Raw genomic sequence first — 17,568 nt, forward strand, 5'->3', positions numbered from 1 at the left:
AAACTTCCTTAAAGAACAATGCAGAAAACTGTTCCTGGGATTTTGCCAGCCAGCCAGACTGATTGTATTGTAGTTCATCCCATAAGTGATGGGGAACTGCAAATCGTGGTAGTATGCAGAAGGTGGCAGATTGCAATCCCTTTAGGCTAAAAGCAGTTCCCTGGGTTCTTTTACTTATTTTAATTCAGAGTCTCACTGTGTGACCCTGGCTGGCTTGGAAACTCATTGTGTTAACCAGGTTGTCTTCAAATTCAAAGTGATTTGCCCAAAGTGCTGGACTTAAAGGTGTGCCCTACTATGTTTAATTGGATAGTATCTTGATGCTATTAGAAAACCTTTACCAATGTCCTCCCCCCCCACACACACTAAAGGTGGAGAACCAGATCCCTGATGGTGTTGTGCATGTAATGTGAAAGGCAGCTTGTTTTAAGACATATCCTAGGCATTGTGTCAGTAGTTCAGCTTAATAAAAGATACCTTACTTACAACCCATAGTTCCATGTTAACATTTTTTTCACTTGTCGAAATGTACCTTTAGTTTTAATAAAAGTACTCTGAAATTGAGAGATTTTATGCATTTGACTTGAGTTTATGTCACTAGAATTTCTTTTTTGTGAGAACAGATTAGGTCTTAATCACTGTGTTTGTAGCCTGTCCAGAGGGCTTTCTTCATCTTTGTTGAGTTTTCATCAAACTATGCCCTCTTAAGGTTTATTGTAATTAAAGATATTCCTTGCTCTAGACTTGGTGGTGCCCGCTGTAATTCTAGCCTCAAGGGATTGAGGCAAAAGGTGATGAACTCAAGGTTGACTTCAGCTAGATAGTGAGACCCTGTCACAAAAGTCTTAAAATTCTGTTGGCATTTTGGAGGGACATCTTTCAGTTAGTTAATGCCAGTTTGACTCTGCCAGAGTTACTGAAGGCATAACACTGTCACAGCAATGGATTAACACTAGACAGCATCCAAAGATTATACCAATGTTGAAGTCATTTGAATATAGCTGTGGGACTCCCTAAAAGGGATGGGTGAGGAGGAAGACTACGTGTATTTTGCTACAGGGAGGCAGAATAAAATGTGGATAGCAGTGGTGCCTGACAGTAAGTTCAAACGAGAGCATCAGACTAGAAAGTTTTAGAGGGAGAAAGTGATATGTAAAGATGGCCTGTTTTTATATTTATAGCATTTTAACTAGGTTTAAATGTCATACATACTCATTAAATATGATTATATAGGTATTTTTAAAAAACTGGTTATTTTTGGATCAAAAATCTTAGGTGTTATCTGTTCCTATTAACCTGGTAATGCAAATGTTTTCCTCCCATAATTATGTTGCAGGTATTGCTTTGATTAGAGCCCCACTGCCTCATTCTAAAAGAAATTTTCTTTCCCTGCTATAGGTTTTATATCACCAAAGGTTGATTCTCCTGCTGTTCAGCCCACCACTACAAGCCCAGTGGTTTATACAAGACCAGCTATAAGTACTTTTTCTTCTAGTGGAAGTGAATTTGGAGAAAGTTTAAAAGCTGGATCATTGTGGCAGTGCGAAACGTGTCTAATCCAGAACAAAGTCACAGACAATAAGTGCATAGCCTGTCAAGCAGCAAAACTATCACCAAAAGAAACTGCTAAACAGGCTGGAATTGGGACACCAAGCAAAAGTGACAAACCTGCTTCTGCAACAGGGACAGGGTTTGGAGATACATTTAAACCAGCAGTAGGAACTTGGGATTGTGATACCTGTTTAGTGCAAAATAAGCCTGAAGCAGTAAAATGTGTAGCCTGTGAAACACCTAAACCTGGCACTGGCGTGAAGAGAACCCTGCCTTTGGCAGTGGCTTCAGAAAGTCCTGTGACTGCTTCCTCTTCTAGCTGCACTGGGACCACTGGTACACTAGGATTTGGAGATAAATTCAAAAGGCCTGTGGGATCTTGGGAATGTCCAGTATGCTGTGTTTGTAATAAGGCAGAAGATAATAAATGTGTCTCCTGTATGTCTGAGAAACCAGGTATGTTTTATGGCTATATGGAATACTCATGCTTGTTACTTAGTAGAACATTTAATAACAATCCTGTTGTTTTAAACGGTTCCAGGTGGTCATTTCTTCTTGTATCTTGTTTTTTAGACACCACCTTGTGGTTTACAGTGGATTATCTGTTTACTTAGAATAAGTTGTGAACTTGTTCATTTTATACTATACCTGCTTTTTCTGTGTATTGTTACTGGAAATATTCCTCTTTGTAATAGTTGACATAGTTGATATATGAAGACACTGAAAGCTCTCAGAATGGGGCAGTCTATCTCAGACCTTCATGCCTTGTCTTATAGAAATGAAACGGGTGAGTGGTTCACAGATTTACAGTTGGGTTTTTAAGAAGTAGGCAGTTATGCTTCATGCTAGTGTCTGCTTCTCAATATTATTGGTGCCATCTGGAGGCATGTGATGTCTACCAGAATGTGTAGTGACTGCAATTTAATGAATTTTTGGTGAAAAACTCTTTAACTTGGTTAGAGAAATGGAGTTTGATTTGAGGCCCTTTTTCCTGTGGTCAAAGAAGAATTCAGATTAGTTTTTAAATTTGTTTAGGAAGTGTGTGAGGATATGGATAACAATTAATATTTAATATATTTGTCTTAGGAGTTAAGACTCCTATTTTTGTCACATTAGCTGTGGATATAAAGATTACCTCTCTAATGTGAGGCTTGGTTCCTAGCCAGATTCCTTGTCTGATTTTATTTGTTTGTTTGGTTTGGTTTTGGTTTTTGAGACGGTGTTTCTCTGTGGCTTTTGGAAGCTGTCCTGGAACTAGTTCTTGTAGACCAGGCTGGTCTCGAACTCACAGAGATCTGCCTGCCTCTGCCTCCCGAGTGCTGGGATTAAAGGTCTTGCACCATCACCACTTGGCTCTTGTCTGATTTTTTTTTTTTTTTTTTTTTTTTTTTTTTTGAATCATGTCTTCCTGTTTCTAATTAATTTGTTCTGGTGTCAGAAGTGAGCTGTCAGAATTCTTATTACAAAAAACATTTCACTCTTCCCATCTGGCATTGTTTCCTCACCTCAGAAAAGGCATGTAGGAAACCAGAGCTCTGAGTTGACAGTTGGGTAATGGAACTTTCAATCAGGAAGTAAAGTGTGCAGGAACAATGGAATCCTATGAATTGGTTTGAAAACAGCACCAGCTTTACTCTGGGAACAGTGCCCTGTCAGCAGAGAGATGATTTGGTCAAATTTATTTTTTCTTACTAGTTTTCAGATAGGATCAAATTTGTAAGCCTTGTTGGTCTGGAACTTGATGCATACATACACAACCCAAACTTGGCCTGGACCTAGAAGTCACCTGCCTCTGCCAGCTTTCATTTTATTTTTTAGGGGGAAAATTCTTGTGTATGTGTATCTGTCTCTTTATGAGGACATGTGTGCTAGCATGCAGAAGCCAGAAGAGGGTATGGAATTACCTAGAACTGAAGTTAGAGGTGGTATCTGGGAACAAGCGCTCTTCTGAACCGTGTTTCTAGGCCCAAATTTTTAGTTTTAAAAGTCATTTTATTTTATTTATGAATGTTTTGCCTGTTTGTATGCAATACCACATGTGTGCCCTTGGAGGTCAGTCGAGGGCATTAGCTCCCCTAGAAGTAGCATCAGGGATGGTTGTGTACAGTGTACTTCAAGGTAGCAGAATTTGGAAGGATATCTTAGGAACTTTGTGTGAATAATATAAGTGGCAGAAAATGGAGTTGAATAAGGAGGGAGGATTTAGAACAATGTATGGTTAAAGACAGATTAATTTCAAATTGCTGACGTTGCCTGGCATTCAGAAATATATGTGAGGCCTTTGGCTACATCATAGGGACTACAGCTTGTTAGGGCTGGGAGTCAGAATAGGTGAACTTAGGAAATAGTTTGGAATTTTACTCATGGGAGTAGATGTGAATTGAGGAATAAGAGTTGCAAACTTAATAGTCTGGAAGGAATCAAACATTGATCTTGGGTTAACCACACAGGAAACAACTGAGGCAGAATAACCTGAAGAAGGCGGCTAGAATAAGACCAAGGTCAAGTGTTTTAATAAGGGTGTGGTTCATATAAAAGGATACTGTAAAATAGTTTCTTCTGGATGTGATAGAGTTGTACTTATGCACCCTCAGCCTACACAAGACCATACACACCAGTCAACATTCCAGCACAAGTGACAGAAGGGCTTACCAGATCCTCCCTTGTTTGCTAATGCCTGCTGAGGGTTAGTCTACAATTATGAACATGTGGGTGATACTTAGTATGTTTTACATGCATTTATATAACAATGTAGAAAAGGACATGAATTTTTAGAGGTGGGTGGGGGTCATGGGAGTGGATGAAAGGTGGATGTGATAAAGATACATTGTACTAATGAAATTCTTGAAAAGAAATGAGAAGACTCAACAATAGCAGAAGGGTAGGACTGATTGTACTTGAGACTGGCCCTTCTAAACAAGTTTATAAAGAGCAGGGAAGTGTGGGTGGCAGGTAAAGATAAGGAAATGGTTACGCTGGTGCTTAAATCCATGATCAAGTATGGGAGACCTTGTCAGGTGGGTGTAGATCTGTGATGGGCACCAGACAGAACATATTTTAAAATGCAGAGACTGTTCCCATAATTTGGGGGGGGGGGCCCAAAGCCAGAGACACCTACTTTGAAGTTGACAATGTAGATGGCCATGTATTTTGTGTATTGCCTGAAATTTACATCTTGCATTTTAGAAGTCTGTAATAGTTGAAGGAATTTGGACATTGTTAAGGACATGTGGCCTTGGCTGGCTTGAAACTTGTTATATTGGTGACACTGGCCTTGAACTCTTAGAAATATGCCTACCCCTGTCTGTCTCTTGGATTAAAGGCCATGTGCCACCAAGTCCAGAAAAAGTTTAGCCTTATAACCCCTAATTTTTCACATCTTTTTTTATAAATGTGGTTACTGAGAATCAAACTCAGTTTCATTTTTTGCAAGATATGCACTTGACTGACTGAGTCATCTCCCAGGTCTTAACCTCTAAATTTGTGAGAATAATAGCTGGCCTTTTTTTCTCTTTCATGTGTGTTTGTGTACGTGTGTCTGTGTGGGCTATGCATGTGTATGTGGTATGTGTGTCTGTGATGGCCTGATGTTAACAGGACTCTTTGTTCTATTTTATTTTTTGATGCTGGGTCTCAGTAAAACCAAAGAGTTTGCTAATGTGTGGTTAGTTTGCTTACCACCTAGCTTGTTCTGAGGAGTCCTTGTTTCTGCCTTTCAAGGCTAGAATTATAGGTGGAGTGTGCTTACTCAGCATTTGTATGAGTCCTCAGGGATTGGAATTATGGTCCTTTTGTTTGTTTCGAGCAGTTGAACCACTAAACCATCAACCCAGCCCCAAATTTTAAACAAACTGGAAATACTTCGAACTTAAACTTAGGAGTAAGCTCATTATTGAGCAAGATTAAAGCAAGATGTTCATTTGTAATGTTAAATGAAATCTGAGAAGTCTGTACTATTTATAAACAATTATAAGGCTCCCTTTCTGGTTGTGTGTATGTGTGGCGGGAATGGGGGTTCAAGAAATTTGAAAATGTTTAGTCAGTGATGTCATTAAGATGGTACTACACAAATGAATTTCAGGATGTCCAGGGCTACACAAAGATGGTACAATAATGTAATTAAAAATGCTCATCAGTTTTCCCCATTGCTTTTAGGTTCAGTGTCTGCCTCAAGCAGCAGCCCTGTCTCTGCTTCTCTGTCTTCTGGAGGTTGTCTAGGATTGGATAAGTTCAAAAAACCTGAGGGAAGCTGGGACTGTGAAGTGTGCCTAGTACAAAATAAAGCAGACTCTACTAAGTGCATAGCGTGTGAAAGTGCAAAGCCAGGCACAAAGTCAGAGTTTAAAGGTAAGATGTTGGTGAAGAAACCGTCTATAATGTCTAGTGAAGTGTGTGTGTGGGGGGGTTGCAGATTTGTTTATTTGAGACATTGGTGTAACAGTCCTGGCTGTCCTGGAGCTCACTTTGTAGACCAGGCAGGCCTAGAACTCAGTGAGATCTGCTTGCCTCTGCTTCCCAAGTGCTGGGTTTAAAAGTGTATGCCATCACCTCCCAGGCTGATTTGTTTTTGTAAGGTACCTGTTCTTTGAGTAATATGTAAAATGAGGCACGGTTCTTGGGTTTTTGTTGTTGTTGTTGATTTTGTTTTTGTTTGTGGATGGACAATAAAATCAAATTAGTTGCATCTCAGTGTCAGATGCAACTAAAAAAATTTTTTTTTTATTTTTTGAGACAGGGTTTCTCTGTGTAACTCTTATTTGTCCTGGAATTTATTCTGCATACCAGGTTTATTTGGAATCACAGAGATCTGCTTGCCTCTGTCTCCAGAGTGCTGGGATTAAAGGCTTGTGTTACCACACCCAGCTGTTCTCTGTCTTTTTAAAACCATTTTATTTTTTTCATGTCTACCTATATTTTAAAACACAATGTAAACCTTTAGAGGTTTTTCTTAATATGAGTCTGTCTTTAATGTAAATGTTTATATTTTTCTGGCCACGAGTCTTTTATCTGGTAAACAACAACATTGCTGAAATGAAAGTCATATTTGTTCCTGCTGTGGTTTACCAAATATGGCGGCAGGTACTTTTCCGCCAGCACTGAAAGCTGTGCCCATCGGCTTGGAGATGTGGTCGCTGCCATTGCCATCTCTCATACACACCAATAAATTGTTAGCAGTGCTTCTTAAAAGCTGTGCAGTTTTTTGCTGCTTATGCTGAGTCAGGAAACCTCTCTTAAAGGAGCCTCGCAATCTGTTTGTCTCTCACAAGTCAGAGTCCAACCGAGAAAAATGCTGTTACCAAGAAACCTTGCTTGTCTCTGTTCTTTTGTTTCTAAAACCCTGTTTTAAGCTTTTGTTAAATTTTAAGTGTAAGTTCTTATTAGCCACATGGGCGCCATTTGTAAGGAGTAAGGTTTTTTCCGCCTGCCGCCGAGTCTTGTCCTGCCACCGCGCCAGCCCCAAATAACACAGAGACTCTGTATATGATATAATTCTCTTGGCCAGTTACTAGTTTCTTATTAGCTAGCTCTGTGTTAATTATTAACCCATTTCTATGTATTTCCACGTGGTCTTACCAGCGAGAGGCGGCTGGTGGTTCTAGTCTCTCCATACTCTCCATGTTGACCCCTCCTTCCTCCTTGTCTCCTAGTCCCTCCTGTCTTCCTTTCCTATTGGCCAACAGTGCTTTATTCATTAACCAGTATGAGAGACATATATACATAATGGCATCTCCCATCAGTGTATCTGAGTAAGGAACTTTGTGTTACTCATTTTCCAGGTTTGGGTATGAACTTAAACCATTAGGACTTTACTGTAAGTCATTTAGCCTCTGAGTGTGTCTGAGTAAAAGAGAACTCTTAGCAGAAGTGGTGCCATAACCATGTACTCCATACTCCAGCATTTGCATTACCCCAAAGCCCAGCCTTCTTAGTAGTTTAATACATAAAAGTAAAGGGAGAACCTCACATGGCCATTGATGCTAAATATATGAAAGCTGCCATTTCAGATTGTGATCACCCATTTGAGTTATTTACAGTCAAAGCTGTATGTAGCTTAGGAAAGAAGACACATTTTAGAAATTTTACACCCGCAGATCAGGGAATTTCTGAATGGAGGGATTTCTATATAAGCTAAGTCTTTTCATGGCTTTGAAACATTGCAGATCAAAAGTCCAAGTTTTGATCCATCACACCCATTTTATGTTGCTCTCTATATGATTGGCATAATTGATGGCTTGGCTGTTCTTTGTTTTCATTTATGGGTGAGTAATGTGTGGCTTATCTGTGTTGCCTTCATCTAATAGCCCTTGTTTGAGTCAGTCAGGTACTTGATACTCAATTTCTATAACAACAGAAAAGCTCCAAGAAAATAGACTTTGGTCTTAATCACTGTAATGATGTTTAGCTTTATAAATATGGCTTCATTTCATATAGTTGTTTCCTTCTATATTTTTTTAAGTAACAATTTTGTTTTAATGTCAATCCCAGTTCACTCTCCCCTCCTCCTCTGACTCCCACTGTCCCCCTATCCCATATCCTCTCTGTTCCCCAAGGAGGGCAAGGCCTTTCATGGGGAATCATCAAAGTCTTATCATTTGGAGCAGGGTCTAGGCCCTCCCCCCATGTGTCTAGGCTGGGAGAGTATCCCTCTATGTGGAATGGGCTCCCAAAGTCCATTCATATGCTAAATACTAATCCACTACCAGAGGCCCCATAGACTGCCCTGGTCTCCTAACTGATATGCATGTTCAGGGATCTGGGTCCATCTATGCTGGTTCCCCAATTGTCAGTCTGGGGTGCATGAGCTCCCCCTTGTTCAGGCTAGCTGTTTCTGTGGGTTTCTCCAGCCTGGTCTTGACCACTTTGCTCATCAGTCCTCCCTCTGTAACTGGATTCCAGGAGTTGGGCTCAGTATTTAGCTGTTGATGTCTGCTTCTGTTTCCATCAGCTCATTTCATCTTTTTAATGCTAAATAATTTTAAATGTGTTTGTCAAAAACACAATTACAATATTTAAAAATTGTGATCAAGGGTCTCTTGTCTCCACTGGCTCTTTTGAACCTTTTGTCTCTCTGCAAAGGTAATAGCCACAGCTAGTGTATTGCTATATCTTCCAAAAGTGCTTTATACCTATCCTAAGCAAACACTGCCATTCTCTATACTCTTGTGTGTGCGTGTGTGTGTGTGTGTGTGTGTGTGTGTGTGTGTGTGTGTGTGTGTGTGTTTCTCTGTGTAGCTTTGGAGCCTGTCCTGGAACTTACTTTGTAGACCAGACTGGCCTTGAACTCACCGAGACCGATCTGCTTCTGCCTTCCTAGTGCTGGGTTAGAGGCATGCGCCACCACTGCCTTGTTTCTTGTCAGAAATATATATTATCACCTACCTTTTCTGTTTGCCTTGGCTTTTATTTTGGGTTTTTGGCATGTTTTTGCCATTATCTTTCATTGCTAGTTACCTGGACTTCATAGCATTTTGTGTGTCTGAATTTATCATACGGCAAATCCCAACTCTAAAATTGCTGAGGCTCAGAGGATAGATATATGATTTATATTTTTTAAAAAATCATTGATAGAATTAGATCTCAACATTTTGGATGCTGGTTAGCCCTATTTACAGGCTAGGGAAGTGCCTACTGTTGCCACGAATCCTTACCAACACACATTCTGTCACCTTTCTTGACCTTCCAGTCTTTATGAATGAAGTGGCATATAAGCCTTTCCAGAGTTGTCCTATGGCATGGCTTTCAGGGGTTATATTTGTTCGAATAAGCACATTAATTTGTTTTTTTTTTTTCTTTTTCTTTTTTGTTTTTTTTGTTTTTTTTGTTTTTTTTGGTCTGTTTTCTATCTTTGAAGGTTTTGGGACATCTTCATCTTTAAATCCAGCACCCTCAACCTTCAAATTTGGTATTCCATCGTCCTCTTCTGGACCTTCTCAGACTTTTACAAGCACTGGAAATTTTAAATTTGGAGATCAGGGAGGATTCAAGTTAGGCACTTCATCTGACTCTGGGTCTACAAACTCCATGAATACAAACTTTAAATTTTCTAAACCAACTGCTGATTTTAAATTTGGAGTATCTTCTGATTCCAAAACTGAAGAAATTAAAAACGACAGCAAGAATGATAATTTTAAGTTTGGACTTTCTTCTGGCATAAGCAACCCAGCTTCTTCAGCTCCATTTCAGTTTGGGGTATCTACTCTTGGGCAGCAAGAAAAGAAAGAGGAGCCCCCTAAGTCTTCATCTGCAGGCTTTAGCTTTGGTGCAGGGGTTAGCAACCCTACCACTGCTGCTACTGATACCACAGTGACCTTGGACAACAAGAGTGGCTTCAACTTTGGAACCATAGAAACTAAGAGTGTTTCAGTGACTCCTTTCACATATAAAACAACAGAAGCAAGGAAAGATGATTCTTCTGCCACCAAGGGCGGGTTCACATTCGGTAAAGTGGACTCTGCCTCTTTGCCATCTGCCTCAGTGTTTGTTTTGGGACGGACAGAGGAGAAACAGCAAGAACCTGTTACTTCTACTTCTTTGGTGTTTGGAAAGAAAGTCGACAACGAGGAGGCAAAGTGTCAACCAGTATTTTCCTTTGGAAATTCGGAGCAAACCAAAGATGAGAGTTCTTCCAAGCCGACATTCAGTTTCAGTGTGGCAAAACCATCTGTGAAAGAGTCTGAGCAGTTAGCTAAGGCCACCTTTTCCTTTGGGAATCAAACCAATACTACAACTGGTAAGTACTTAAAGACTTTATTGTTTGCAAGTTGTATTTGATACCTTGACAAATTCAGGAAGTCAAAAAATGTCTGCCAGAAAATATTGGAGAATATTGGTTTTAGAACTCTTGAGGAAAGAGCTTAGGCCTTTCTGTTTTAATTGAACCAAATACCCATGGTTCGAATGGGATAACTACAGATCTAATTTTGAGAAATACAGCTGTAATAGAAAGTGCTGAATGGGGTACATTATATATGTCTTTCTGTTTGTACATTTTATAATTGATGCATGCTGTCAGGGAAAAATTTTATGTTAAATTTTAGTTTACAAATAGTTGGGGATAATGAGTGAAAGTTAGGAACAGTGAGTAAATATAATGTAACTGTAAGAAAATAGGTAATTTGGGGGACTACAAGAGGGTACAAAAACCTATTAAATGCTAAAGGAGGGGGGAAAAAAGCTAGAGAAAGTTGTTGAAGTAAAGCCTTTTGCTTGATGAAGTAGTAGGAAGAGTATCATCTAGCCTGTCTCTCATTACTTTAATGGGGTTTCCCAGACCAGTGTTAAGGATGGACAGCTGCATCTGTAAGTGACTTTGAAAGAATGGTATAGGGAAACATTAGAAGATTGACATGTTTTCTGTATGTAAAATAAGACACTGAGATTGGAGAGAAGGGCTCAGCAGCCATGCATGCTGCCCTTTAAAGAGGATACAAGTTTGGTTCCCAGCACTCATTTCAGGTGGCTCAAAACTGCCAATAGCTCCAGCTCTACACATAACACATTGAGTTAAAAGTTAAGATAAAAAGATATTGACCATACAAATGGAAGTTGGCCATTAATTCAGTGATAGACAGAACATTCTCCAAGGCTTGTAAAAAGCCTTGGGTTTTATCCCCAGTGCTCTACAGATGAAATAATCTTGAACCATTGTGTAACTAGCCAAATTTGATCAGACATAAAAGCAAAATGTAGTTATTTTCAAGCATGCAGATTGTAAATTGGACACTTTATTATTTATACCTTTGAAAAGTAATTTGGAAACACTCAATGAATAATCAACCCTAAAATGAGATATTCATATAACCATGAGTAGTTTTTTCATACTTGATATTTTAAAAACATTTGAAATGGGGAAAAAATGAGACGATGTAATATTTGATCATGAACTCTTATTTCACCCACAGCAGTTGCCCATCCCATCTATTGTGCACCATTGGAGCTGAGATACTGGGAAAGTAGAAAGAAAAGCTTGTCAGGTTGTAGATTCATGATTACCATGTAAAAATCAAAATGTGTCCTCCAAGTTGACAGTAGTTGTACAGCATAAACATGACTTGTATTTTCTAATCGTTCTAATTTACAATGGTGGCAATGCTGAGTAAGTACAAGAGCATAGAAGAGGACCTTGTTTGTGGGGAATGTGTGCTTTCTTCATTTCAGTTCTTAGTTTTTGTACATCTTGTTAAGCTAAGCTACTTCTGAAATTTGTAGGGAAAGTGAATGAACAAGGAATTTGAGAAGCATGCAGTGACAGCAAAGGGAATAGATGTACACATTAGGGTACCACATTGGTGACATTGTGTACTAGTTAGCAGATACTGGTCTAGTCAGTACTGTGGAGGTTGATTTATTGCTGTGGATAAAGTTAGGGTGCTGCTGCTAGGACAAGCTATACAGTCAAAACACATAAAAATGTACCTAGCTACTACTATCTGAATTTCCCTCCCTCCTCTCTCCCTTTCCCCCTCCCCCCTCTTAGTTGATATTATAGAAAAAAAAATTTTCTTAAGGTTTATGTTTGTTTCTCAATTATTGTTTTGCAGATCAAGGTGTAGCAAAGCCAGTGTTTAGCTTCTTGAACAGCAGTTCCTCTAGCTCCAGTGCAGCAGCCACTTCATCCAGCGGTGGCATATTTGGTAGTTCCACCTCCTCCTCCAACCCTCCCGTGGCAGCCTTTGTGTTTGGACAGGCCAGCAACCCTGTCAGCAGCTCTGCCTTCGGTAACTCTGCAGAGTCCAGCACAACTCAGTCTTTGTTATTTTCTCAAGATAGCAAGCCTGCCACCACATCCACCACCGGCTCAACTGCCCCTCCATTTGTGTTTGGATCAGGAGCCATCAATAACAGCACCACATCATCTGGCTTCAGTTTCGGAGCTACCACATCAAGCTCTTCAGGTACTTTAGTGGTAGGAGGGATGAAATTAGATTTTGTGGTTGAATTGGATTCGCTTAAGTGCACCAATTGTAGCACATTCTTACAGGTTGTAATCTTGCTCAGGCGGCTTGAGTCCTCAAAGTCACCTACATCTAGGATGTTGTAAGTTTTCACCTGTGGAGGAATATGCAGTTTATATTCAGGCTGTGTGTGTGTGTGTGTGTATGTATGTATGTAACTTTTAAGAACAATTTTTTTCAAGGTGGGCATGGTAGTGCACACATTTAATCCCAGCACTCAAGAGGCAGAGGCAAGTGAATCTCTGAAACGTCAAGGCCAGCCTGGTATACAGAATGGGTTCCAGGACAGTCAAAGCTACACAGAAAAATCCTGTCTAAAAAAAACAAAACAAAACAACAACAAAAAAAAAAAAACCCTAATTTTAGGAAGAGTATATAATTTTTCTAAGTTGCCTTTTGAAATGTCAAATTCTTAAGCAACCAGATAGTGATAGTGGTTTTATTGGATGTGAGTTCTCATACAGTGACTCATAGGAAGCCTTATAAGCTACATCATTTTAAAAGAAATTGTTGAGCCTAAGCTACTGAGTTCTAGAGTAGCCCTGTCTTAAGTACACTTCTCCTAGTAGAAGATTGTTGGTTGCAAAAGTGGAGAGTTTTGTTAATAGAAGTTTTTGTTAAATTAGCGTGTGTTTTAGTAAATAGTGCCCTTGATCTAATCATCAAAACTTGTGATCAAGGTAAGAGTCTGAAAAGTGGCCTGAAATTGGCTTGTGGGTTTACAGAGCTTCTTGGGGCAATTTCACTGTAAACGTGCACATTGTTGATGTAAGTGTTTCTTGGCCTCCAGGATCCTCCTTTGTATTTGGCACTGGACATTCAGCACCATCTGCTAGTCCAGCATTTGGTGCTAACCAGACCCCAACATTTGGACAAAGTCAAGGTGGCAGCCAGCCTAACCCTCCAAGCTTCGGCTCTATATCGTCCTCAACAGCACTATTTTCTGCTGGTTCCCAGCCTGCACCACCACCTACTTTTGGGGCAGTGTCAAGCAGCAGCCAACCTCCTGTGTTTGGGCAGCAGCCTAGTCAGTCTGCCTTTGGCTCTGGGACAGCTCCTAATTCCAGTAAGTTGTGTAATGACACTTTGTATCTGTACTTTGAGTCTGGTGGCTTAAAATGTTTTTCTTTGAACTTTGAAACCATGTGTATATATTATTTAAATTAATAATGTTTTATACTTAACAGTGAAGTGTGGTTTTTATATTCAGAGTTTTACATTGCAGTTTTAGCCACTGTATTTGACGATTTTAAAGGATATTTAAAGTATTTCTTCCTCTGACTTCTAAGGACTTCCACTGTTTCCCTGTAGGCTGCCGTGGAGCAGGGTTTTGATTTCCTTTGGAAAGTTAGACCTTACTTTTGCTGACTTGTCTCACAACACTTGGATAATACTGATATTCCCTCTGCATATTTCATCAGAAGTTCTTGTGGCTTTTTCAGTGCAACTGATTGCACTGTATTTTAATGCTGTATTCTCTCAACTGTACCATTTGATCTTCCTAATAGAATTACGATCTCATTTAAGAGTTATAGTGTGGAAGCTTGCATGTGTGTACAGACAGCTGGAGGCCACATGTGATCAGGGCCCTTTTGATCATAGTCCTCTTTCTTCACTCTGATGGTGACCACTGTTCTCTGTCCATTGTACTCTAATTTAGTTTACTGATCCCCCAGATACTTATCTATCTATACAAGTGGGCTCTTGCTTTATGCATTCTTGCTTTTTTGCCTCTTAAATTTTCTGTGTTGGGCTGTTGCATATGGTTTTGTCTCTGCTGCAGAGTGATTGGCAGCCTGTTTATTTGCTATTGTATGTTAGTCAGTTTTGGCTGTTAGGAAATGCTGTTTTGCATTTTATAGAGTAGAAGATATTAACCTTTTGGGGGAGTAGATCTGTTTCTCTTGATGCACTCTGAATGGGAAGGTATACCTCATATTTTATAAGGCATTCATTACAAATGTCCTGCTAGGGTATATACCAGTTCACATGCTACCACTGCTGGGCGAGAAGTCTCACATTTGGTGTCTCATATTTGGTTTCTATGTATTTTCCATTTTTGTGAATTCTTTTTTTTTTGTTCTTTAGTTTTGTTTGGTTATTGGTTTGTGTTGCAGAGCTTCCCGCAGCCCTTGGGCCCCAAGAGAGCACGCAGACACTATATTAATTATGAAACTGTTGGCCGAAGGCCTGGGCTAGCTCTGTCTTAATTCCTAACCCATTTCTATCAATTTATGTATTGCCATGAGGCTTACCCTGTAGTGCCTGGCATGTTGTTACTATCTCTTCCCTGGCCAGTCAGTGTTTTATTCATCAACTAATAAGAAAGAGAAACATATATACAGAAGATATCCCCATCGGGTTTGTAAGGGTCATCTTGTATTCTGGTGTTTGTACTTAGCTCACATGTTCTCTAAAATTACTCCTGTTTTGTGATACCCCTGGCTGGCCTGAAACTGGCCCTGTAGACCCAGACTGGCTGGCCTTGAACTCACAGAGATTCTCTCCCATATGCATCTTGAGTGCTGGGACTAGAGGTGTACATCACCACACCTTGCTTGCTAAGATCTTTTCACATGTTTAATATGTCTTGGTGAACACTGATCTTAATGTTGTGTCACTAATGAGGTATTTTTTTTCTTAATCTGTATAGGTTCTGTTTTCCAATTTGGCAGCAGCACTACAAATTTTAACTTCACAAACAATAATCCATCAGGAGTGTTCACATTTGGTGCAAATCCCAGCATGCCAGCAGCTTCAGCCCAGCCCTCAGGTTCAGGGGGCTTTCAATTCAGCCCATCTCCAGCGTCATTTACAATGGGGTAAGAGATGATTTTATTTCCAGATTTTTACATTGGTGAAGGTGTGTTTTTAAAAGTAAATCAGGCAGTAATGTAGTTTGGGTAATAGTAAGTATTACTCAGTATCAGTTTATGGTATTGTAATTTTAGGGATTGTATTACAATCTGAGACAAGAGCAGCAGGTTATAGGCCAGAAAGAACAGAAGACATTTGCTTTTAACAACAGCATTTTCCTCACTCTCCTCCCATTTTGTTGCTGGTCATGTTAAGTGGTTATGACTCCTGTTTGTCCTGAGCATCCTCTCACATTATAATGTTGTTTTTCACAGGTCAAATGGAAAAAATATGTTCTCTTCTTCCGGAACTTCAGTTTCTGGTCGCAAGATAAAGGCTGCTGTTAGACGCAGGAAATAAAGGTCACAAAGGTGTTATACCCAACAGTTTTATCAACAGCTGGTGCCTGCTTTCAGATACTGGATTGTACTACATGCTGGGCTTATCTGAAGTCAGATCTGTCTAAGGACTTCTTTAATTTTGGAATTGTCTTCTTTTTTTCTTTACGGAAATCCCATTCCCATATCCCATTCTCTTTTGAAAATAGCTAGACCGATGACTGATTCTTCAGCAGAAACATTTTATGATCCAGCACATTATTCACTGATTGGCATAGTCTGGCTGTACCCAGGAATAGAGCCTGCACGGTGAATGGCTTTGTATAGATCCTGTCTGCACCGCTATGTGCGTTGATAAAGCGTTAATGGAACGCATTGAAATTGTAATTATATCTTGGGAATTCTGTATAGATTAGAATCCTGTATAGATTAGAGGACTTTGAAATGAATGATTTCTATGCGGAGTTTGTGGTGGTGTATGTGTGAAGTGAGTTGGATGTATTGTGCACAGAAAAATTCTGATAGAGAAAGCCTGATTAAAGAATGGTCCATGCTAAGGACTTGTTAGATCTAGTTCATTCTCCATTTAATAAGTATATGCTATTTCTATATTTTCATTCTATCGACTGTCTTGCCTTTTTCATTATTTTATTATGAAACTTCTGTAAATACAATATTGTTTCTGTACTTTTGGCATAACATAAATCTGTGAACTTGAAATTTTAATTTTGTGTTAGACATATTTTTGTTGTTTGTTTAGTCTTGTCTCAGATTTTATTATGTAAATCCCATTATTCAAAGTTGCCTAAATCCATTTGGAAATCTTTAAAAAAAAAAAAAAATTGGGGATTCTTAAAGTTAAATTTATTGGCTTTTCTGATCCAGTTTTGTTTGGACCAAAAACCAGTATTGTACAAAGTATTAAGCATATATTTTTATATTTACTGAAATGGACTGTGGTGACTTTGGATAATAAGGAAAAGTTTAATATTAAAGCCATGTTTATTACAGTATAATTAACATGTTAAACCATGGGATAAATGCCATCAATAAAACTTTATGAAGCACGTTTCTTTAACGGTTCTCATAGTGGAGGCACATAGTATTAGTGGGAAGGGTGGTTGATTAGAAATCCCAAAGAGTATAAGCAAACAAGGCTCAAGAGTTAGTAGAGCAGCCCCCTGCTTTCTGCTTTAATAGATATGTGTAGCACCTTTAAACGTTGAAAATAAATGTACAACCCTTTTTGTTTGTACTTCTAGTTTCCCTGCTAGTTACCTAGATAATGTTTATTGCTCACATTCTTGGAGATACATGTCTCAGGCATTCAAAAGTTTATAAAACTATAATGGGCCTTGTATGACTAGACTTTTTGCTCACTTATAGGTTCAGGAAAGTGGGCCAGCACTTCATCTTGTGTCTTTAATGTAATTAGGATGGGTGTTTATTGTTAGTTTATGCTTAATTTGCCACACTTCAGCTTATTTGAGTTTATATTGATAATTTCTAATGCTTTGTCCTCACAAACATGTTTTTCTTATTAAGATAGCTTAGGCCATCACATACTGATTTTTGAGGTTAGAGCTTTTTGTTTTTCTAATATTCTCTTTAATATTTACCTGACACTTAGTAGCCTGTTTGGAGTTTATTGGAAGAGGTAATTGGGAACCTGTCTGACCGCACAGTGATCTTGTAGGTCAGTTCTTAGCCATTATCTAGGTCCAAATAATTGTGGTTTAATAGGGCATACTCCTTGTCTCTTAAAAATGTGTAGGAAATAATTTTGCTTTTATTATCTCCCACTGCCACATCCTCCCTACCCCCTTAAGGCAGGTCACTAAAGTCATACTAAGGCTGGTTTAGATGGA

General features: G+C 39.2%; 1 protein-coding gene across 2 annotated transcripts in view; it reads left to right on the forward strand.

Annotated features, from left to right (window-relative positions):
- The window catches only part of Nup153 (nucleoporin 153), a 59,534-nt gene extending 42,767 nt beyond the window's left edge, over positions 1-16,767 (forward strand). For both annotated transcript variants that reach the window (XM_051194342.1, XM_051194341.1), the window contains exons 16-22: positions 1,399-2,007; positions 5,707-5,898; positions 9,404-10,282; positions 12,093-12,446; positions 13,297-13,572; positions 15,160-15,328; positions 15,638-16,767. In XM_051194342.1, coding sequence (XP_051050299.1) covers positions 1,399-2,007; positions 5,707-5,898; positions 9,404-10,282; positions 12,093-12,446; positions 13,297-13,572; positions 15,160-15,328; positions 15,638-15,722 — 2,564 coding nt within the window. In that variant the 3' untranslated portion in view covers positions 15,723-16,767. The remainder of the gene's footprint in view (positions 1-1,398; positions 2,008-5,706; positions 5,899-9,403; positions 10,283-12,092; positions 12,447-13,296; positions 13,573-15,159; positions 15,329-15,637) is intronic.
- The last annotated feature ends 801 nt before the right edge of the window (positions 16,768-17,568 follow it).

Source organism: Phodopus roborovskii, unplaced genomic scaffold (genome assembly GCF_943737965.1).
Source record: "Phodopus roborovskii unplaced genomic scaffold, PHOROB, whole genome shotgun sequence".
NCBI lineage: Eukaryota > Metazoa > Chordata > Mammalia > Rodentia > Cricetidae > Phodopus > Phodopus roborovskii.